The following is a 25094-nucleotide window of genomic DNA, read 5'->3' on the forward strand; positions in this document are numbered from 1 at the left end:
TCTTACTCGCTGCCGCACCCTTGGTGCTGAGACTAATCAGGCAGCAAATGTCTGTTCCATGTTACTGAGGGAAGGAATGAATGAGAACTGCTTCGCGGCCCTCCCTAGTACTTACTACAGAGGCTATTCTACCGAGGACTTAAAAGAGACTACAGAGGTATTTCCTCTTTTGACCTAAAAATCCTCACTAAAAAAAATTATGGCTTTCTTCTTGGGCTTTAATGTACAATTTTAGTGCCTCTACAAACATGCGGTTAAAAAAAATGGTAAGAAAAATGAATATAATGAATCATAGGCAAAGAACAGATGACCTAGTTTGATCAGATTTCAAAGAAGATATGAAAAAGATAGAATGTAGCTCAAAATGATTGTCCTCCATATTCAACCTTTTAAGGACTCATGTAGTTTCACAGCTCAGAATCTTTCTCAGATGGCCGGAAACGGAGGGTGGGAATGGAAAAGGAAGAGCATTGGTTGAGTGGGGCCCCGGGGGCCACCATGGACTGGGAAGACAGATGAGTGGGGCAGGGAAGCCCTGTGGGGAGCCAGAGGGTGTGGAGGGTCTGAGGTATACCCAGGAAGTTAGTCAGAGAGCTTCCAAGAAGGGAGGAAAAGGAAGAACCAACCAGAGACCCTACCAGCTTGAACCACGGTCAGGAGCCCGGGTAGCGGTAACTGCCAAGAACGTTTCTCAGAGTCACTGTGCCAGCCACACGCTGGTGGCCGGCAGCACCTCTGCCTCCCAGGGCTAGATTCCCTGAGGGCCTCACGAGCTGTTGGATTCCCTCACCTTCGAGTGCCTTGCACAGTTCCTGCCCTACCCTGCCCTGCAGTCTGCCAATCCTCAGTGTTCTGCCTTTTCAGAGCTGACAAAGTCCCAGTCCCAACAAAAACAAGCTTCCACATTGAAGTGACTTACGGCAAATATTTTTTGAAGTGATTGCTATACTTTTATAATAACCCTAAAATAATAAACAACATAGTGTCTTGACAAAGTGAAATTGTAGTGGCTTCAAGGAACCATGGTTAAGCCCACGAGGGGATGTCCAGCATGAGGATTCTTCAGTTTCCTCTTCCGTCCAGAGCTGTGCTCTCAGTGAGGGGACCACTGGTTGTCTGACCAGTCGCTCTCCAACCATGACGCCTAAACATTGCTTTCTAGGCTTCCTCATCAGTTTCTTCCCGACTGGTGTCGTAGGTAAGTGCTTCACTTCTTTTTAATTGCTCACGACTTTGTCATCTGAGTCAGCTCAAGGGACTGTTGGAAATGGCTCTAGTGCTTTTCTCGGCTTTGTCCAATTGTCAGCTTTCTTCTGACATGAAATGGTCAGAACAGACATGGGGTCAGTCTCTCTCTGCAGCCTGCATAACTCCAGGTGGACTTAATAAGTAGCTACTAAAGAGGAGACACTCAAGAAACTTCATATTTCTTTTGCCTTCAAGGGACACTATAGCACAGTGGTTATGAGCAGGCTCCTCAGCCAGACGACCTGAGTCTGGATCCCAACTCTGCCATTTACCATCTAGGAAACCTTGGGCAATTGACTCTACCCCCACTGTGCCTTAATTTCCTCATCTGTAGGATGGGGATTATAAGTCACTGTGAGGATCACATGAGTTAATATATACTCAGTGCTTAGAACAGTGCCTGACAGAATAGAGACCATAAACTGCATGTGAGAATTTGCTGTTGGTCTTCACAGAGAACTTTTTAAGAGCAGAGAAGAACTTGTCACCCCAAGATACCTCTGATCAAAGCCATTAACCTCCCCCCCGTCCCCAGTTAAAGATAGGTACCTCTCAGTGTAAATGACTCGAGTAATGTTCCCAAGACAATACAGTTGCTCAGGGACTGATAACATAAAAGCAATTCAAGCCCTCATTGTTCAGAAATGGGTGTGGATTTGAGTAGACTCTACCTTTGGTCTTTGGCAATAGAAAGGACTCGTTTGGCAAACTATGGCGGGAATTCCAGTGCTGCCAAAATGATTCGGGGCTCTACATGTTACCGGGCCTGTAACTTGGGGCAAGAGCCACGATGTCCTTAAGCCTCAACTTCCCCATCTGTAAAACGTGCTACCTTATTTGGTGGTTGTGAATATGGGATAAGACGGAAGGCTTTCAGCACAGTGCCTGATACTTGTTTAATGTTCCTATATGTTCAATGGTCGGTGAATGCCACCCAGAAGGAGGAGGCGGGCACGAGGGGGAGAAAGAATATCCTCAGGCCCTCAGTGTTTTTCCCCACCATTAGCTCCCCTCTCTGAGGCTTTGCTCTTGGCTTCTGTGGTGGGTGACAGGCAAGCTCTGCAGTCAGATGCCTGGGTACAAAAGCAGCGTCAGCAATTTTGTCTGGAAGAGGGAGACTGCAATGGTCCCTTTTTTGTCGAACAGCTGGGCAGATTGAGTTAAGGCAGGTACAGGGCCGCAGCACCTGGTACACGGTGATCTGGTCTTATTGTCAGAGGGAGCAGCGGTGATGGTACAAAAGTGAGACAAGAAATTCAGAGACAGAGGCGCTAAAGGACATTGAGCTGACTATCTTCAGGGGTGGCAAATCAACTCTAGGTGCAGGCTCCAGGAGATAGTGTTCCTCACATCCTGACACTTCTGGACTTTTTCTGTACTACAAGGACTGATCTGGTCGTGATTTGGGTGAGCAAAATCAACGGCGGCAGTAGGCTCTTTCCAAGGACACGCCACCATTTGACACACTGAAGGAGTTCCAAAAAATAAAAATAAAAGCAAACAAAAACCAACCAGCCCCCTTCCTTAGAACATAACAAATCTTGAATGTTCAGAGCTGAGATCATAGGCTCAGAAATAAGTTCTTGCATCTCAATGATTTTTTGAGCAAAGGCTTAAAGGAGGTGAAGAAAGGAGGTGTGCGGAGTTCCGGGGGGGAGCAGGGCCAGTGCAGGGACACACCTGGCGGGAGCACCCCCAGCACGGCGGGGCAGGAGACAGGAGAGCATCCTGGAGAAGGGGGGAGTCTGGTAGGAGATGAAGTCGGGGGGAAAAGACGAGGTTGTTTCCTGACGCCCTCTCCTTCTGCCCAACTTCCTATCCCTGATCGGAAAGGTCACACTTGTTGGTGAGGAAAACTTCACCTCTGCCCCATCTTAGGCTCTCAGCCTAAGTTAACAAAAAGGCAGGTTAACAAGAGAAAAACAAATCATTCATTAACACGTGCAGTGTGTGTCGAGAGTGAGGAACGTAAGCGAAGAGTGACCCAGATGGCGGCTTAGTATTCCAGCTCATCTGGCATCTTCAACAAAGAGCAATACATTCACATAGAGCTGACGGGACACAGGAAGGCAGGTTTAGGCTCCCGAGGGTGGCAAACTGTGGTATGGTCAACATACGGGAGGAAACTGACGGAAGGTTTGTTGGCAGACTCCTCTGGTGCCCTCCTGGGCCGAGAAGCCTGTCTCCAATAAAAGGAGAATTTATATCTTGCCTTTAGGCAGAAAAGGGGGAGGGTATGGAGACTTTTCCTGTGTTTGTTGCTTCTTCATTGCCTTCAGCTCACAATATTTTTTTTTTTTTATGTCTAAGAGGCCTATTTTAGAGTGACATGGTCTAGTTTCCTTCAGATTCTAGAATACAATTTTGTCAGAGTCTCTTGCTGCCACGGGACTGAATGCAGGTGAGACTGATCACCCACTCAGTGAATGAAGGAACGAAGCACAAGCCACGGACAGTACACACTTAGCCCTCTCCTGCCGCCATTAGACTCAAGATTCTTTTCAGGAACAGTGGGCCCCACCACAGGGCCTTGGGCGGTCTCCCCTGATAGCGTGGACGGGCTCATCTCAGCAATTATGCTTGAGTTCTTGGAGCCAGGATGCAAGCTGGTAAGTGCAGCCATTCAGGACCCAGGCAACAAAGGCTGATCACCTGGAATAAAGCCAGGTCAGCTGGGAGAGGTTGGGGGCCAGCAAGGCAAGACCCAGCAGTTGAGCAAGATCCTGAGAGAAGAGAAACCGAGTGCTGGGCTGAGGGCCTGGAACCAAAACGGATCCCAGGCAGAATTTTGCCTCAGTGTAGCAGTCATAGAATGGCTCCTAGGAAAGTGGGTGAGTGGCCTTGGTGTGGGCTTTTCATCTTGGTCATTACATTCCATCACCATCACGGAAGGGACAGAGAACACTGTCCCTTTCACTGCTATTTATTCCCTCTGGAGCTTGTGAATGGGGTGGGAGGATATCACGTTTTTATGGCCGGGAACACAGTCGTTCTGCAACTTGAGCGTGCATAAAAATCCTCACATTCAAGATTCAAAATGTTGACTGCTGGCTCCAGCTCTCCCATCTGCACTTCTAGCAACTACTTTAAGAACTCCTCATGCAAGCATCACACTGCAAAGTATTGCTAAGAACAATGGTGCCCGCGTTCATGTTCAAAGTTTTTCCTTCTCTTTTTATTTTAGAAACTCAGTCAGCCCACGAGTGTCTGAAGCCTCAGAGAGTACATTTCCAGTCTCGAAATTTTCACAACATTTTGCACTGGCAGCCTGGGAGGGCTTGCACCAGCACCAGCAGCATCTATTTCGTGCAGTATAAAACGTAAGCAGTTTGAGCTTCCTCCAGCTGACCGAGGCGGCCCCTGGAACTACATGCTCTAGAATGCAGTGGAGTGTTAGATCTTTTTTCAGTTTCAGGGGGGTTAAGAAGAAGCAGAGGCAGGGACAGGAGTGCCTTGTCTCCTTGAAGGCTGCCTGGGGACACAAAACGCACGATGATGTGCAGTCCGTGGGGGAGACGCTTCATCCCTCAGAGACCCGGCGCCGAGACCTTCCCAGCTGAGCCTCTGGCTCCACGGTGGAGCCCGGCACACGGTGGGCTCTCTACATATTTATCTAGTGAATGTTGGGAGCAAATTGCTTGGCACGTAGTAGGTACTCAACCAAGCTGATGCTACTGACCGCGGAAGAAGCAGCTATGGGACACATGGAGAGGAGTGTACAAAAGATCTTTTTAATTCAAAAGTCATTTTTGAAAACTTAGAAAATTCTTTTCAAAAACAAACGGCGCCCGTCCGTGCTGCGGCGTGCGCCTCGGGCTGCTTCTGGTGCGTCACGGCCAGATGCAGACGTGAGCGGCTCCTTTCCTGGATCGAGGCCTGGAAACAGAAGCTCCCGGTTTGCCAATGGCGGCTTTTCCCACTCATACATTTCTGGGGGTTTTTGGAGGCTCCTCCTTCTCTTCCACAGTTTGAGATGCTGGCTGAGAGATTCTGACTGAGACAGAGATAGGACAGTTTTGCGTTCACGACTTTTCATTCGAAATTCAGAAAATCAGATGTAGCTGTGGACCAAAATAGCAATTCTTATTCCATACCCTCATCCATGTCTCTCTAGCACAGGGGTAGGTTCAAGGTCAGATTTGCCCATTTATTAACCTCTTGTTAATGTCACGAGAACTATTTCCAGAAGTTTTTCAGTCTTTAACTCCTGCTGCTTTTCTCAACATATTTTGCATAGCAACTGCGAAGTTTATGCATCTTTCTTTATACATTAAAATTTATGCAACCCCCTCTCCATTTTCAACAAAAAGATTGACAAGATGTGTTGTGTAAGCAATACCTGAGACGAAAAGTGGTAGCAACTTCTCAGAATCAGCCGCATTACTCAACAGCAGGCTGATGAGAAGTGAAGAAAACCACAGGGTTGAAACCTCAGAAGCATTAAGGATGTGGGAAGCTAGTACTCAAAAGTGGAAGTTGGTTCAGATACCAGAAGAAAATTTTCACTAAGTATTAAAAACCCCAAAACCCTTTTGCTACTGACGCAGAAGGTGTCAGGCTTGAGTTTATCTTTCAGCAAGGTAACGCTTTGATTAACAAGAATAAAATTTAAAAAAAAAAAATTTTTAAGATTTTAAAAAATGTATTCATTTGACAGAGAGAGTGAGCACAAGAAGGGGAACAGCAGAGGGAGAGGGAGAAACAGGTTTCCTGCTGAGCAGGGAGCCCGATGCAGGACTGGATCCCAGGACCCTGGCATCATGACCTGAGCCGAAGGCAGACGCTTAATGGACTGAGCCACCCAGGCGCCCCAAGAATAAAAAATTTTTAAAAGATACTTGAGTGCAGCCGGAAGCTTTCACAGTGTTACTGATGTTGGAGGACAAAAATCCCAACTAGTCTAAAAAATTAATAGACTGAAAAAATGGAAGGCTCCTTCAATGGGAAACAAAACAAAACAACAACCCTCAGATGTTTGCCTTTTCTCTACTATAGGTATGGACAGAGACAATGGAAAAATAAAGAAGACTGTTGGGGTATTCTAGAATTCTTTTGCGACCTTACTAACGAAACATCAGACATACAGGAACCTTACTATGGACGGGTGAGGACCACCTCGGCTGGGATCCACTCGGGCTGGACCATGACGCAACGTTTCACTCCCTGGTGGGAAAGTGAGTTCATGGAGTTTCTTTGCATTTGCTCTTCATGCCCCTGAGTAGCCCCACAGAGCAGGCCCTGTGCGTCGCTGAGCTTTATGGCATCATCTCGTTTGACCTAATTCTCAGAACAACCCTAGAAGATGGCTGTTACTATCCTTATTTTATAGCCCATGAAATCAAGGCACCGAGGCTCCAGTGCTTGGCCAGTTCTCGTGGCTTGCACGCCTCAAGTCAGGATTCACATTCTGCTGCATCTGACTGCAGAGCCCACAATCTAGCCTGCTACCAGACTGCTACCTCTTAGGAAGAAAAGTAGTTTCAGACAGCGGAAAAGGAGTCCTAAAGCTCTATTTCTTTCCTGAGCATGGGAGTGAAGTTCCTGACAATACACTTCAGAAGGATTTTTTGTTGAGGAAATTAAGACTTTTTGTCATTCCCCCAAATGGGAGACCAGAAGTTTGCTCTTATATTCATTTCTCAATGACATATTTTTTTTTCTAATTTAGTCATAATCCTAGAATAATATAATCTAAAATGTCAATTATAAAATAAACCATTACCATGTAAAAGAGTAGACAAAAGAGGAAGAGAAAAAGAAAAATGTTTAATATATATATAATATATATATATATATAAAGACACGCATACCAAAGCAAGAAAGAAAATATGGATATTTACTGCAGTCCTCATAATCACCACTAGTCATGAAGGTAGTTAATATCTATAACTTCTCTCACTATTAACTCAATGTTTGCTTTCTTTCCAGTCAGTACCTCAGCTCTTCACTCTCATGGAATTGGGTTCTTTTTGGTCTTTCCTATTCCTATATTCGTTTAACATAACCTTACATTAATTGTTATCATTGAATATAAGAGCTCTAAGAGGCACCCCAGAGGATACTAAGCATACTTCTACCTGGTCCTGTTGTATATATAGCAACTCTGCTTCCCCTTGATATTTGGAACCAGTTGCCCCAGACAACACATAAGGACCTCATTTTCTCCTTGTTGGTTAAATGGCATGAAGAGCTCCAGTCAGGAGGCAGCTTCAACTTCCAATTCTTTGAAACCATTGTTATAACCAAGTGTATGGGAAACAAACCATTCAGGAGTCGTTCACCATGTTTAATAGTGAGGATTATATCTTCCCACTTCCACTTCTTATATCCTAGGCCAGTGAATGCTGTCTATGAAAGAAATAGCACCATATATTGGTCACAAGATTAGAGCATATACCAGTTCATAGACCACCTCACAAGGTCCTGTCTCACAAACTGAGTTTTCAATTAGCCACTTTACCTTCCTATGAAGCCAGGGGTTTCTAAGTGATGGGCTATATTGGAAGGCCAAATATTCCTGTGGGTATGAGACTGACTTCATCTCTTCCACATGAACTTGGTTCTTCTCTCATAAGCAATGTATGGTCAAATATTATGCTCATGAATAAGACAGTCGCTACATTCACTCTAGGGTGGTCAAGGGGACTGCTGATAAAAGCATTGAAGCAGAGAAGACAAATCTATCATCAGAAAAGTGTCCATTCCACTGTCTCTTATCCCCTCACCGTTAGAAGGGATTAAAAAAAATCTACTATATACAGTGAACTATACTAGGGGTTCAGCATTGGTTCTCCTTACAGGGAAGTTGGACTCTCAGTAGTGTCAGACTAGCCTTGGCCAAAGGAAGTCCATATTGTTGAGTCTATATATAGTCTCCATCCCTTTCACACAGCCATTTTGTTCATGAGCCTAAGGAGTAAATATGAGACACTGGGGAAATAGGCTTTCACTGCCTCCATGTAGAGTTTTTTAAACAACTTTTTTGAGACATAATTGACACCCCTTTCAATTACCTATATAATGTGTACAATTCAGTGGTTTTTAGTATAGTAATAGATATTACAACCATCACCTACAGCCAATTTTAGAACATTTTCATTACCTCAAAAAGAAACGCCATACCCCTTGGCTATCACCCTCTTACTCTCTCGTTTCTCCAGCCCCTTAGTCCAAGGCAACCACTAATCTACTTTCTGTATCTATAGAGTTAGGGAACTCTAACATTCTTGACATTTCACATGAATGGAATCATGTAATATGTGGTCTTTTGTGACTGGCCGCTTCCACTTAGCAAAATGTTTTTTAAGGTTCATTCACATAGCATGTATCAGTACTTCTTTCTGTGGCTGAATAATATTTCAGTACATGAATATATAACATTTTGTTTATCCATTCCTCAGTTGATGGACATTTGATTTGTTTTTACATTTTGGCTATTGTAAATAGTGCTCCTATAAACATTCATGTACAATAAAACAAATGTTTTTATTTCTCTTAGGTATATACATAGAAGTGAAATCCCTAGGTCTCCTGGTAACTCTATGTTTAATCATTTGAGGAACTGCCAGACTATTTTCCAAAGCAGCTGCACCATTGTATATTCCCTTCAGCAGTGTATGAGGGTTCCTATTTCTCCACATCCTTAACAATACCTACCTGACTTTTTGATTATAGCTGTCTTAGTCGGTATGAAGTGGTTTCTTGTGGGTTTTTTTGGTTTTGTTTTTTTTGTTGTTGTTTGAGAGAGAGAACACAAGAGCAGACAGAGAGGAAGAAGCAGACTCCACGTTAAGCAGGGAGGACAATGTAGGGCTTGATCTCTGGACTCCGGGGTCATGACCTGAAACAAAGGCAGACACTTATCCGACTGAGCCATCTCAGCGCCCCCCCATGTGGTTTTGATTTGCATTTCCCCGATGATTAATGGTGTTGAGTATCTTTTCATGTGTTTATTGGCCATTTGTGTCTCTCTCGGAGAATAATCTATTTCGATCCTTTGTCCATTTTTAATTTGGATTATTTGTCTTTTTATTATTAAGTTGTAAGAGTTCTTTTTTTTTTTTAAGATTTTATTTCTTTATTTGACAGAGAGAGACACAGCGAGAGAGGGAACACAAGCAGGGGGAGTGGGAGAGGGAGAAGCAGGCTTCCCATGGAGCAGGGAGCCCAATGAGGGGCTCGATCCCAGGACCCTGGGATCATGACCTGAGCCAAAGGCAGACACTTAACGACTGAGCCACCCAGGCACCCCAAGAGTTCTTGATATATTATGGATACCAGACCTTAGTCAGATATATGATTTTCAAATATTTTCTCCCATTCTGTGGTTTGTCTTTTCGCTTTCTTGATGGAGTGATTTGAAGCACAAAATTTTTTAATTTTGATGAACTGTTTTTTCCCTGTTGTTCATGCTTTTGATAATATCTAAAAATCTTTTGCCAAATCTAAGGCTATGGAGGTTTATCTTAAGTTTTCTTAAAAAGAGTTTTATAGTTTTAGCTCTTACATTTAGGTCTTTGATCCATTTTGAGTTCATTTTTGTGTGTGGTGTGAGGTAAGGGTCCACTTTTGTTCTTTCATAAATGTCTATCCAGTTGTCCAGTGTCATTTTGTTGAAAAGGCTATTCTTTAACCCTTGAATGATCTTGGTGCTCTTGGTGAAAATAAGTTAATCGTAGACCTGTGGGTTTATTTCTAAATTTTCAATTTGATTCTAATGATCTATATGTCTTTCCTTGTTCCAGTACCAAGGAATTTTTTTAAGAGTTTATCTATTCACTTGAGAGAGAGAGAGAACGAGTCAGGGGGAGTGGCAGAGGGAGAGAGAGAGACTTCCCGCTGAGCTGGGAGCCCGATGCCGGGCTCAATCCCAGGACCCCAGGATCATGACCTGAGTCGAACGCAGACACTTAACTGACTGAGCCACCCAGACACCCCCACACTGTCTTGATTACTGTTGCTTTGTAGCAAATTTTGAAATTGGAGGGTGTGAGCCCTCCTACTTTGTTTTTCTTTTTCAAGATGGTTTTGGCTATTCTGGGTCCCTTGCAATTCTATATCCACCTAGATTTTTGAAAGCTTCCTTTTGGTAGGTGTATTTTGCTTTGCATTCACATGGACACAGAAATATTTGCTTAGGGGTCCATCCATATACTTCTTATCCAGACCTCCTGCCACCAGCTGAGTGTGTTTAACACTATAGAAGTCCACTTCTGGCCAGTACCATCATGTCATGCAGAGCCTTCTGGGAACAGGCTTCTTTTTTTTTTTTTTTCTTCTTACGTTAAGTGGTCTTAAGGGACTCTTCAAGATGCCATAACTGTAGAGGAGGAAAAAGTGATAAGGCAATAGATATAGTTGCACTGAGAGGATGAACCACCTACTTTCACAAACTAATTTGATGGTAAGACCTACTAGAGGCTGGACTCCTATAATCCATTTCCACTTAATATTGGCATGTTTTTGAGCACTTTATGATGTTCTGTATCAGAGGACACCCAGTTCATGATAGGAAATTCAGGTCACATGTTTCCCTAATATCCCTTGAGTCAAGTGTTCAGTTTTTATCAGGGCTCAGGGAGTCTGGAACTTTTTCTCAAAAGAAAAATAGTTATTTTCTAAAGAGGGTATGACTTTGTTCCAAAAACCCAAGGACTTAGAATTGCCATAGTCTCTAAATAGCATCCTGATCTGCCACAGATAATTTGAAGATTGTTGGATTTCCTGGATCATAAAAGACAAGTGGCAGAGCTGCTTGTTTGCAACATGACCTAGTTGAGAAGTCTGTCATTTAGTCTGGGTCCTTCTCAAAGCTGAAAATCTTATGGGTTACTTTGCAAATGGGTAACACAACCAAATGCAGTATGTATTCCCTACAAAATGCATAGAGACCAAACAAACCCAGTGAATCTTTCTTAGCAGTAGAGGATGCAAAGTGAAGCAACTTGCCTTTTACTTGAGAGGAAATGTCTCAACAAACCCCAGAGGAAATTTAACTCCAACACTCTGCTTCAGTGTATCTTACTAAAGCATCTACAGTGTGTAGGACTTAAGGTATACCAAGTTCAATCAGTACCATGAGCTCTTTAGTGGACCAACATGATATCTGGTGGTACAAAGATCAAAGACCCTGTAGATTATATGTGACAGAGATCTAGATGACAATGAAAGCCAAGTGAAAGGAAATTGTTCTGATGCTTTCTAATTATTGGACAAAGGAAGGAAAAAATTCTCCAATCAATAACTATATTGATTGGCTCCAGAACAGAGATACTATAACTGAATAGCAATCACACCATGGTCACCACCTGAGTACATTTACAATTATCCTTTTTATTATTCAAGATCCATCTTTTTGGAAGAGGAGGGTATAATTCAAATAAATGAGTCAAGTGGGGAAGTGATACATCTCACCACCCCTGCATTTTTCAAGATGTTTTTGATGCACAAATTTTGTTCAAAAGAGGAACTCCGTTGGCTTCCACTTGCTTGCATCCCATAATAACTTCTGTGCCACAGATCAGGGAACTGGAATGGAAATGAATTCTATCAGTTGTTGTGTATATCTCATTAAATTTACTTTTATTACCTGACTCACTATTAAGAACGTACTATAAGAGGCATTCTGAGTCCACAGAGATTATCATCAACTCAGAATCAGGGTCCCATTACTGGCCAGAGTCTGTACTTACCTTTCTCTAATTCACAATTATCCTCTAGGGAAGGATGAAAGAAGATTTATCATAAAACTGGTAGCATTATTACTTCACTTGCCTTCCAAATCTCACCCTAGTGATCTAACTAGTGCAATGTCCAATTAAACCCAAACTAATTAGATCATGTCCAGAATGCTAGATGCATTGGAATTTAGAAAAAGGCATCTTTAGTTTTCCAAGTGTTCAACTAGTAGAAGAGTGGAATGGGAATTGAGCAAACTATCAATGGCATCCAGCACAGTATTTCTTGGAATAACTCGAGATTCAAGCCCAATACACTCCACCACCAATTCTCTGGTTGAGGAAAAGGATACTATATGACTAAGCTGGTAGACAGCAAAGAGGGAGTTTGCGGAATAGTTTAATTACTATATTCAAGCCTAGAAAAAGGGTCAAGTTCAAATTTGTTCCTCAAACAAAGCTTTCTTGAGTGTGATCCATTAGGTTAGTTGATACGATTAGCCAAAGACATTGGCCAAGATGAGCTTCAACTCAATTATATTTTAATTTAGATAGTGTTGCATTAAGAAGAGTTTGTGTTCTCTCTGTATGACTATCCCATGAAGGAAAAAAACCCAAAAACTAAAAAAGCCTTCTGCCAGGACCTCTTAAAAAGAATAAAAAAGCAGTGTGTAACATAGTCAAAACTGGAGCTACTCTTGTTGAAGAGATAATGAGAGCCCTGCTCACTTGCCTGTTTCCTTACCTCCAGCTTTGGCTCTCCTGCCACAGGGCCTGAGGCTTTCTGAAAATAATGTTTTGAAAAACACGTTGCTAGGCTATTAGGACAGCACGTTCCTAGAGTCTGTGACAGGCCTAATGAATCAACTGGCTGCATTGACTCACCTGAGACCTGTTTCTGAACATTGGGGTGTAGTTTTAGGTTAAGGGATTCTGGCTCCTGGTATCTATCTAGGAACAAAGCAACATTAAAAAAAAAACAAAACCAACAACAATAACAACAACAACAAAAAACTTCTTAAGTTAAAGCAGCATTTGAGGCTCAGTATGATTTCAGTATTTTTTAAAACCATATTTTCTTGAATTAAAAATAGCTGTGGAGTTTTGGAGTAGGCCTGATTTTCTAATGGAGTGACCTAAATTCAGATTAAATAATCACCTTGGCTCCATTCATTCCGCAAGTATTTATGAAGCACTTACTATGTTCTGGACATTATACTAGGTCCTGGGGAGAAAATAGCAAGCACAGCAGATAAAGAAGTTTCTTTCTTCATAGAGATTTCTGTTTAATGGAGAGGACAGACTTTAATAAAATAGTAATACAAACAAACATAACATGATACCAATGGCAGGTGGTACAAAAGAGATCCACAGTGCTATCAGAGCCTAGTCAAGGAGGGACCTGATCAGGGATGTCAGGAAAAGCATCTCTGGGGAAATGACACTTGAGCTGACATCTAAAGATGAATGGAGGTTAACTAGACAAAAAATGTTGGAGGATTTCCAGGCAAAGGGAATAGCATTGGCAAGGCCCTCTGGCAGGAGGAAGCAGGTCAAGGACAAGAGACTGAAAGATAGATGCATGGTGAAGAAGAGTGGGCAGGAGGAATGTGAAATAAGAGGGGACCACTGGAGAGATAGACGAATGAAAATTTTCTATTAAGGAGTTATGACTTCTTCCAGAAAAATATAAAGTAATTTTTTTAAGATTTATTTATTTATATTAGAGAGAGAGCTCATGGGGCAGGGTAGGGGCCAAGGGAGAGAATCTCAAGCAGACTCCCCACTGAGCATGGAGACTGACATGGGGCTGGATCTCACCACCCAGAGACCATGATGTGAGCTGAAATCAAGAGTCAAACACTTAATCGACTGAGCCACCCAGGTGCCCCTGGAAAAATATAAAGTAATTTTAATCAGGGATCACATGATCAGATTTGTGTATTGAAAAGATCACTTTGGCTATATTCAGAAGTACAGATCAGAAAAAGAAGAGATTGGATACAGGTAAGTGAGTTAGTGAGTTCTTTTTTTTATTAACATATAATGTATTATTTGTTTCAGGGGTACAGGTCTGTGATTCATCGGTCTTACACAATTCACAGCACTCACCATAGTACATACCCTCCCCAATGTCCATCACCTACCCACCCCATCCCTCCCACCCCCGTCCACTCCAGCAACCCTCAGTTTGTCTCCTGAGATTAAGAGTCTCTTACAGTTTGTCTCCCTCTCTGGTTTTGTCTTGTTTCATTTTTCCCTCCCTTCCCCTATGATCCTCTGTCTTGTTTCTCAAAATCTTCATATCAGTGAGATTATATGATATTTATCTTTCTCTGATTGACTTATTTTACGTAGCATAATACCCTCTAGTTCCAATTTTGGCATCCATGTTCATCAGGGATATTGGTCTGTAGTTCTCCTTTTTGATGGAGTCTTTGTCTGGTTTTGGGATCAAGGTAATGCTGGCCTCATAAAATGAGTTTGGAAGTCTTCCTTCCATTTTTATTTTTTGGAACAGCTTCAGAAGGATAGGTATTAATTCTTCTTTGATTGTTTGGTAGAATTCCCCTGGTAATTGCTCTAGCTAGCACAGGCATTTTCACAATATTTCACAAGAGCCCTGGGCTCTTGTTTGTTGAGAGATTTTTAATAACTGCTTCAATTTCCTTAGTGGTTATGGGTCTGTTCAGGTTTTCTATTTCTTCCTGGTTCGGTTTTGGTAGTTTATACATCTCTAGGAATGCATCCATTTCTTCCAGATTATCTAATTTGCTGGCATAGAGTTGCTCATAATATGTTCTTATAATTGTTTGTATTTCTTTGGTATTGGTTGTGATCTCTCCTCTTTCATTCATGATTTTATTTATTTGGGTTCTTCCTCTTTTCTTTTTGGTAAGTTTGGCCAGGGGTTTATCAATCTTATTAATTCTTTCAAAGAACAAGCTCCTAGTTTCATTGATCTGTTCTACTGTTCTTTTGGTTTCTATTTCATTGATTTCTGCTCTGATCTTTATTATTTCTCTTCTCCTGCTGGGTTTAGGCTTCATTTGCTGTTCTTTCTCCAGCTCCTTTAGGTGTAGGATTAGGCTGTGTATTTGAGACCTTTCTTGTTTCTTGAGAAAGGCTTGTATTGCTATATACTTTCCTCTTAGGACCGCCTAAGAGGTGGTCTGCATCCCAAAGATTTTGAACAGTTGTGTTTTAATTTTCATTTGTTTCCATGAATTTTTTTAATTCTTTAATTTCCTGGTTGACCCATTCATTCTTTAGTAGGATGCTCTTTAGCCTCCATGTATTTGAGTTCTTTCTGACTTTCTCTTGTGATTGAGTTCTAGTTTCAAAGCATTATGGTCTGAAAATATGCAGGAATAATCCCAATCTTTTGGTACCAGTTGAGACCTGATTTGTGATCAAGGATGTGATCTATTCTGGAGAATGTTCCATGGGCACTAGAGAAGGATGTGTATTCTGTTGCTTTGGGATGTAATGTTCTGAATATATCGGTGAAGTCCATCTGGTCCAGTGTGTCGTTTAAAGCCTTTATTTCCTTGTTGATCTTTTGCTTAGATGATCTGTCCATTTCAGTGAGGGGGGTGTTAAAGTCCCCTACTATTATTGTATTATTGTCGATGTGTTTCTTTGATTTTGTTATTAATTGGCTTATGTAATTGGCTGCTCCCATGTTAGGGGCATAGATATTTACAATTGTTAGATCTTCTTGTTGGATAGACCCTTTAAGTATTATGTAATGTCCTTCCTCATCTCTTATTATAGTCTTTGGTTTAAAATCTAATTTGTCTGGTATAAAGATTGCCACCCCAGCTTTCTTTTGATGTCCATTAGCATGGTAAATAGTTTTCCACCCCCTCACTTTAAATCTGGAGGTGTCTTTGCGTCTAAAATGAGTTTCTTACAGACAGCATATCGATGGGTCTTGTTTTTTTATCCAATCTGATAGCCTGTGTCTTTTGATTGGGGTATTTAGCCCATTTACATTCAGGGTAACTACTGAAAGATATGAATTTAGTGCCATTGTGTTGCATGTAAGATGACTGTTACTGTATATTGTCTCTATTCCTTTCTGGTCTATGTTACTTTTAGGCTCTCTCTTTGCTTAGAGGACCCCTTTAAATATTTCTTGTAGGGCTGGTTTGTTGATTGCAAATTCTTTTAGTTTTTGTTTGTCCTGGAAGGTTTTTATCTCTCCTTCTATTTTCAATGACAGCCTAGCTAGATATAGTATTCTTGGCTGCATATTCTTCTCGTTTAGTGCTCTGAATATATCATGCCAGTTCTTTCTGGCCTGCCAGGTCTCTGTGGTTAGGTCTCCTGCCAGTCTAATGCTTCTACCATTGTAGGTTACAGACCTCTTGTCCCAAGCTGCTTTCAGGATTTTCTCTTTGTCTCTAAAACTTGTGAGTTCTACTATTAGATGTCGGGGTGTTGACCTATTTTTATTGATTTTGAGGGGGGTTCTCTGTACCTCCTGGATTTTGCTGCCCGTTTCCTTCCCCAAATTAGGGAAGTTCTCTGCTATAATTTGCTCCAATATACCTTCTGCCCCTCTCTTTCTTTCTTCTTCTTCTAGGATCCCAATTATTCTAATGTTTTGCTTTATGGTATCATTTATCTCTAGAATTCTCCCCTCGTGACCCAGGAGTTGTTCCTCTCTCTTTTTCTCAGCTTCTTTATTCTCCATCATTTAGTATTCTATATCACTAATTCTCTCTTCTGCCTCATTTATCCTAGCAGTTAGAGCCTCCATTTTTTATTGCACCTCATTAATAGCCTTTTTGATTTTGACTTGGTTAGATTTTAGTTCTTTTATTTCTCCAGAATGGGATTCTTTAGTGTCTGCTATGCTTTTTTCAAGCCTAGCTAGTATCTCTATAATCATCATCCTGAACTCTAGTTCCAACATCTTACTAATGTCTGTATTGATTTAGGTCCCTGGCAGTTGGTACTGCCTCTTGTTCTTTTTTTTGAGGTGAGTTTTCCATCTTGTCATTTTGTCCAGAGGAGAATAGATGAATGAGAGAATAAAATGCTAACAGGATAACAATGACCCCAGAAAAATATATATTAAATAAATCAGAAGAGACGTTCCAGAAAGTGGTTGCTTTTCTGTTCAGAGAGTTGCTGCTATTATTTTCTTCGATCTCCTATTGAGTTTGTAGGTGTTCTGAATGGTTTGATAACTATCTACCTGAATTCCTGGTACCAGAAGAAACTTAGGTCTCCTACTCCTCTGCCATGTTGCACCTCCCCCACGAGTTAGTGAGTTCTTGTAATAGTCTGTAAGAGTCAGGATTTGGCTTGAATTAGGAAATGGAAAGGACTATAAAAAATTTATCATTGAAGAGACATTTGGTAGGAAAAATTGGCAGGGCATGGTGATGGGTTGCATATAGAAATAAGGAAGAAGGACATGTCAAAGATGACCTCTAAGCTTCCAGCTTGCATAATTGGATGAGATTTTTTTTATGAGGTTTGATGGAAAAAGACCAATTTGATGGGGTACAGAGTATTGGAGATCATAAGTCAGTTTTGAATATGTTGAGTTTAATATGCTTTTCAGATATCCAAGGGAAATATCTATGCAGATCCAGAACTCTATTAGACACATTTGCATATAAATTTGCATATAGTACAATGGGCATTGATAGGACTGCTGAAGCAGGAAGAAGTATTGAGAAGGAGTGTAGAGTAAGGCCAGGTATTGAAAGAATCTCAACAAAAGATCCTGAGTAGGGAAGACATATCTCAAAAGGAGACTGAGAAGAAATAGCCAACAAGGTAGGAGGAACCCAGTGGACTGTTATATTTGTGAATGGTCTGGGAAGAGAATATTTCAAGGAGAGAGCAGTTGAGTAAAATGGACTTGTGAGGTCAAGTAATCTTAAACTGTCCACTGTAACACAATCACGATTCAGTGCATAGGTCAAGAATGGTCACTCAGTTACAAAGCTCAGCATCCTAGATCACACACCAGAAGCTCCTGTGATGTCTGCAGCCAGGCTCACTGGTATTCTAGGCCAATACTTGAAATATATATTTCACCTGTATTTAAGATTAAGTATCACATTAAACAAACAAATCTAAGATAATGAAGGTATACATTCAAAGGATAGGTTCTACATGCATATGATTAAAAGAAAATTCTTCAATAATAATAACTTGGGCCAGAAGGGGCAAGGATTGGTCAGCTTACACATAAATATTAAAAAGTGAAAAGAAAAATACACAGTAGTATTTAATCTTGCCACTATTCATCCTTAACTAATGTCTACCAATTGAAGTAAGTCTAAACTCTGAGTCACATTATTTAAAAAGGACTGGAGTTTTTGGTTTTTGTTTTTTTGGTGCTAGATATGTGATAAGAATGTTAGAAATATGTTTTTTATCTAGGAGAAAATTAAACATACATCAAACTAGCCTACAAAACTAAGAAATAACTCATTCTTCTCATCTTGCAAGGGATAGACAAGGGGTCTGTGGTCACTAGAATTTGGATCATGGAAATCACAAAGAGGATTAAATACCAACCACTTCAGAAACTTAAAGTGTAAACAAAGGGGAAATCCTTCACCAAGCAATTATGCAAAATTTCTGACATTCGAAAAGTGAATTAACAACTTTTGGTTTCAGATTAAATGGCGTGGGGTAGGAAGTTGCAAGGGTAGAAACTGTCTTCTTCTAAAATGCTCACAAAGTCTGGATAAAACATTACACATTCTTTTAACTCTACAGAGGAACATGAAAGAAAGGAAATCTCCAGGGTCCAAAACAAAGTAGCTGGAAACCAGAGGATAAACAAAGTGAAGCCTTATTATCCTGTGGACATTTTCCCAACTTGGTAACTAGACCCTGAGTGGTAAAAGCCATTCCTGGGGCAGAAGACTAGGTTGTAGACCACACAAGGTGGGGAGTTACAACTAGTACCCTCACAAAATTTTGGACGCTTGGAGGCCTCCTATAAATAAAAGAGCAGACTAGGAAAAACCCTTCCAAGAAAGAGGAAACAAAGGAGGGCCTAGTTTCAGTATTGACTCTGTTAGCAATCAGGTGTTTCCTAAATTCATAAAGACTTGAGTTTCAAATATATCCAACTTTTGTGTTTCAGAAAACACCATCTTGAGGTTGAACCAGGTTGATGGTGCCACAGGACAGCTTGCAGACACAAAACCAAATACCAGAGTTCAGAAGCAATGCAACACATCTAGGGTCATTTGATTGGTGTCCACTGTGTAGTTCAGTGGAGTCACTATGGTCTAAATGAGACTAAATAAAACAATAAATCTTGTCCCCCTACATTGCCCATTTATAAAATCAGGTCTGGCTGGCTGAAAACAATAAAACTCAGCAGCTGTAGCTTGTCGGCCAAAGTGCCTGCTTCTATTTTTGTAAATAAAATTATATTGTAACATAATCACACCCATTAATTTACATTTTGCTTGTAACGGCTTTCATACTGCAAGCAATGGCAAAGTGGAGTAGTTACAGAAGACACACGTACCGCCCAAAACCGTGAAGGATTTATTATCGGGCCCTTTACAGAAAATGTTTGCTGACTACCATTCCATAAGATAACATGGGAGAATATTTTTCATAACTTTGGGATAGGCAGATCCCCAAAAGTACTAATGCTGAAGGAAATAACTGATAAATTGGGCTACACTAAAATTAAGAATTTCTATTTATCAAAATATACTATTAAAATGATGATAATGCAAGTCACAGAAGATATTTACAATGTCCTTCATATAGGACTATGTTCAGAATGTACAGCGAACTCTTACAAATTAAGAAGAAGAAGACCAGACAATCAATTAAAAAGTGAGCAAAAGACTTGAACAGCTCTTTGCAAAAGAGGACATCCAAATAAATGGCCAATAGACACATGAAATTCCATTAGTCCTCAGGAAAATGCAACTCAGAAACACAATGAATTGGTACTACACACTTACCAGAATGGCCAAAATTAAAATTTGTAAAAATAATGTCAAGTGTTACAATGTGAAAAATAGGAACTTTCATATACCACTTAAGGGAATATAAATTGGTGTGTCCACTGAAACATGGAAATATCTATAAAAGCTAAATCTATATAAAATAACCTAAACCTGTGAATAAATTGTGATATTCATACAATTAAATACTACATAGCAATCAAAAGAACAAACTCTTGATACATGCAACAACATGGATGAATATATGTATTTGCCTATTTGCTAGGGCTGCCACGGAATACCACAGATCGCTTGCTTAAACAAGAGAAATTTACTTTCCCACAGTTCTGAGGCTAGAAGGCCAAGGCCAAAGTGCCAGCAGGTTTAGTTTCTTCCAAGGCCTCTCTCCTTGGCTTTCTCTCTGTGTCCTCACATAGTCATCTCTCTGTGCTCATGCATGTCGATGTCTTCTTAGAAGGACACCAGTCATATTGGATTAGGGCCCACCCATATCACCCATGAAGTCAGTATGACTTTATTTTACCTTAATTACCTCTTTAAAGGGCCTATCTCTCCAAATACAGTCATATTCTGTGGTACTAGGGATTAGAGCTTCATCCTATGAATTCTCAGGGGATACAATTCAGCCCATATATATATATGTATAATGAAAGAAGCCAGACACACAAAAAAAGTGTATATTGTATGATTTCAAACACTAAAGTATATGGGCCAGGGTGCCTCATTCGGTTAAGCATCCAACTCTTGATTTTGGCTCAGGTCATGATCTTGGGGCCATGGGATCAAGCCCCACATTGGGCTCCACACTCAGTGTGGAGTCTGCTTGAGATTCTCTCTCTCTCTCTGCCCCTCCCCTGCTCAGGTGCGCATGCTTTCTCTCTCTCAACAAATGAATAAAATCTTAAAAAAAAAAACCAAAAAACTAATGTATATGATGATAGAAGTCAGGACAATTGTGGTTATCTTCTGGGGCTAAGTAATGGGAGAGAAAATGAAGGAAGTTTCTGGGGTGCTAATAATGTTCTGTTTTTAATCTGGATAATAGCTATTCAGGAGTGTTTATTTGTAAAGATTTGTTGAGCCATATGATTTATTTATTTATGATTTATTTTATCTGTCAATATCTAACTTACAGGTCAATAAAAGTTTATTTAAAATTTAAAAACTCATACTTACCTGGTGGGAGAGATAGCATGATCATGAAGGTGGTTCTCTCAGGGTGAGCCTCATCCAGCGCACTCAGGTCATTCTGACCCCTGCAATTTCCCCAAGCACGGGAAATTCGGCTGTACAGTTTCTCTTGGTAGAGGACTGTGTTCACACTATCCTCTGACTTAAAAAAAAAAAAAATTAAAAATTAAATTTAAAAAACTCAAACAAAGGTAACAAAAAAGAAAGTATCAACTTTAGACATGCGCTCACAATAAAAACACAAGGGAACAGATCAGTATAAGCAAGTTTGGAACAAACAGTCATCTACCGGATTAGCCTTTCAAGTATTTGTAATAGTGGAAGCAGATAGCAAAGTAAATAAAGACATAATAGAGGAAATAAAAGCATAACCAAAGTTCAAAATATTATTTTTAAGGACCAAATAGATTGAAAAAGACCCAAATAGAGCTCATCTGATAAAGGTATCAGTCTTTGCAAAGAAAAAATTATCTTTAAAGAACTTCTCAGACATTCATATTTTAGGTGTCAACAGTATCTCTTTATAATGATTTCTGCCAGATCTCTGATTTTAATCTTGACTTGTTATCTAGAGTGTGTTCATGTGAAATATTATATTTTTTGAATGATTTGTCAAATTTTCCTATTCTTTCTCCAGCAAAAATAGATCCTCCCGTCATGAATATAACCCAAGTTAATGGATCTTTGTTGGTGATTCTCCATGCTCCAAATTTACCATACAGAGACCAAAAAGGAAAAAATGTATCAATAGAAAATTACTATGAGCTAGTATACCGAGTCTTTATAATTAAGAATTCACTGGAAAAGGTAAGTTCAGGTGAATAGATAAGTTTGGTATTTTTCTTTTGTTCGCTTAAGTAACATTTTAGCTCTAAAGTATGTCCTCTCTTTTGCCACACAACCCCTCTTACTTTTCTTAACCTTTTTTTAAATTCTTTCTCACTCCCACCCTCATTGATAAACAATTAGCAGTTGGCATCACCATTACAACTCTTGTGTATGTGTATCTTTGTGCCTTTGTTCAGCTGGTGTCCACTTAATCTTGCTTGCATATCTAAAGATTGGTGTTAATGATATTTAATTCCATACTCATTTTTATGGATTTTACACAAACTTTTTTTTTTATTTTTAGTGTTCAACGATTCATTAGTTGCATATAACACCAAGTGCTCATCACAACATGTGCCCTCCTTAATACCCATCACCTGGTTACCCCATCCCCCCACCCCCTCCTCCCTTCTGTAACCCTCAGTTTGCTTCCTGGAGTCCAGAGTCTCTCATGGTTTGTCTCCCTCTCTGATTTCTTCCCATTCAGTTTTCCCTCCCTTCCCCTGTGGTCCTCCGAGCTATTCCTTATGTTCCACATATGAGAGAAACCATATGATAATTGTCTTTCTCTGCTTGACTTATTTCACTTAGCATAATCCCCTCCAGTTCCATCCATGTCGATGCAAATGGTAGATATTCATCCTTTCTGATGACTGAGTAGTATTCCATTGTATATATGAACCACATCTTCTTTATCCAATCATCTGTTGAAGGACATCTTGGCTCTTTCCACAGTTTGGCTCTTGTGGACATTGCTGCTATGAACATTGGGGCACACTTTTTAAGTGGCTTTTGGATCACAGCATTATGTCTTTATGCCAATTTTGCTATAATATTTTAATCCACCATCAGTGCCTTTATCTTGTATGATGCTTAATTGAATGTTCCTTTTCAGTGTCCATCTAAGGCAGGGTTCTTTTGGTTCTAAGGAACAGAAACCTATTTGAACTGGTTCACATAGAAAAGGGGAGGGGGAGGGGAGTTTTATTAGGAGGTAACAAGTGATCTTAGGGACAGGCAGACGCAGGAAAGATAGTGCTGCCAGGCTTTGAAGTGACTAGGAAGGACAAATGGAGAAGCAGGTCTTAAAGGATGTGAGTTCATCTCTCTAGCCACATGTCGTACAGTGTCTACAGTGGTCTCCACGTCTCCCCCATTCTCCTCACTGTACAGTCCACTGGGTCAGCCAGTCAGCAGCCCTCATGTTGCATGTACGTAGCCATGACCTGTCCCTTTATCAGGCTCTGAATAAAGACTCTGGAGGAGGATGTGTCTGGGAAGAAAGCCTATAACCTAACTACTACTGAGACCATGGACAACTTATTAATTTTATCACAAATAGGGCAAGTTGGTGACTAACCAAAAACCATTTACAATCTTATTTTTCCCCTTTACGTATAGGAGCAAAAGGTATATGAAGGAGCCAGCAGAGTTGTTGAAATTGGAGCTCTGGCACCTCACTCTGGTTACTGTGTGGTGGCTGAAATGTACCAGCCCATGCTAGACAGAAGAAGTCAGAGAAGTGAAGAGAGATGTGTGGAACTTCCTTGAAGGAGTATGGAGTGCTCCACAACATGGAAATCGAAAGCTCTCTGAGAATGGGATGGCTCATGGTTGAAGGATCTCACTGAAAGTTGTGTTTATATTTTCTTGATGAAGCATTCACCATTACACCTTGGGGAACTCTTTGTTTATCCATTCTTTCTTCCTTTACATTGTACTTGTAAACTAATTTAAGCAACACTGCTCAAAACATTGGAATTTAAAGAGGAGGCAGAGAATAAAGGGCTCTCTGAAATGCAGAACTTTAGTTCTCAATGTAATATCCCAACAACAATCTGCATTTGCTCTAAGACAGCTAAATAAACATTTGAGAGCCCAGGTAAGAGTAGGCATTTAACAAAATATTGTTGGATTAATTTTCTTTAAGATAACAATTCAGACAGAAGCAATCCTGAAGCAATCCTTTTTCACTCTCTATTGGGACAGTTAACTTGACATAGATAGGCCAAGTTTTGCATAAATGAACTTTTACCTGAATGAATATTTTCCCATACATTTCCTATTTCATATGAATATACTGTTTCATACATTTCTATTATAAAATATTTCTACTTAATGAACTAATATTTTCTTTTCAATTCTATGTAAATAAAAATAGTATTTGAAAAAAACTTCTCATGATCTCTGGATTAATATCTAGATTAATATTGACAATAACATCTAAATACCAAAGGAATCCTATGCAACACAATTTCTCTCATTTACTCACATTAAGGTTTTCTTTTCTGTGTTTGTTTTGTTTTTTAATATTGCCATAAAATAATTTATCCTTATTCTCAAAATCAAGTAAATATCTTTTAGCAACAAAGTAAAAAGAAGCTTTGACTCCAATTTATGCCATACCTACTATTCAACCCTCCTGGGCAAAGGGTCTCTTGCTGGTGGAACCTTCATATTCTCTATATACAAGGATGTTATGAATGACATTTTGACATTTTGATTGGGGGATGTGGGGGATGGTTGGAGACCAAGTAGAGAAGTTGGCTTGGAGCTGAAAGCACACAGTGGGTGGTAGGTTTATTTGGGAGAGGGACTGAAGTGGACAGAGATTATAGGGCCAAAGAAAAAACATCAATGACCTCCCAGCAGCTCCACTGCCCCCTGAGCAAAGGTCTGTGGCCTAAGGCTGTGTAGGCAAAAAAAAAACAAACTGCTTTCTCCACTTTGGGCATTGTCTTGTATGTGTGTTTAAGGTTGTCTTTCTTGTGAAGAGATACATATCAGATAATATTTGTACAGTTCCTCATGAATACTGCTCCAAAATGTGATAAAAATACAGTAAATGCTTCTGGTTACATACAATTACACACAATAATAGATGGATTAAAAATTACCCAGAATTGCATGGAGGGAGAGAGTAAGAGACAAGCAAGAGCTAGAGAATTAGTTACATTGCTTTCCCATATGGTCAGAAAAAAATGAATTTAAGGATAGATCTAGAGACAATCTCAGCCCAATACCAAGAACTGACCATAAAAATGGATGATGGGATGGTCATTTCTCCGGGCACATCCCTCAGCAGGTCCAGGCTCCAATCCATATAAGTCTGCATTTGCACATACATTAATTATATCTTTAACCCTCACAACTGCTCACAAGGCAGTAATGATTATCA

At 40.4% G+C, this 25094-nt stretch overlaps 1 protein-coding gene and 1 non-coding gene across 2 annotated transcripts; both read left to right on the forward strand.

Annotated features, from left to right (window-relative positions):
- Window positions 1-1137: 1137 nt before the first annotated feature.
- On the forward strand, window positions 1138-23467 carry IL22RA2 (interleukin 22 receptor subunit alpha 2). Its single transcript, XM_032407421.1, has 5 exons — window positions 1138-1198; window positions 4433-4568; window positions 6244-6422; window positions 21726-21895; window positions 23318-23467. Exons 1-5 carry the CDS (start codon window positions 1138-1140, stop codon window positions 23465-23467), a joined length of 696 nt encoding a protein of 231 aa, XP_032263312.1.
- LOC116634811 lies at window positions 21066-21229 on the forward strand. The gene has a single exon (XR_004300052.1). It is a non-coding gene; the product is annotated as a U1 spliceosomal RNA (small nuclear RNA).
- Window positions 23468-25094: the final 1627 nt, after the last annotated feature.

This window comes from Phoca vitulina, unplaced genomic scaffold (assembly GCF_004348235.1).
Source record: "Phoca vitulina isolate PV1807 unplaced genomic scaffold, GSC_HSeal_1.0 scaffold9, whole genome shotgun sequence".
NCBI lineage: Eukaryota > Metazoa > Chordata > Mammalia > Carnivora > Phocidae > Phoca > Phoca vitulina.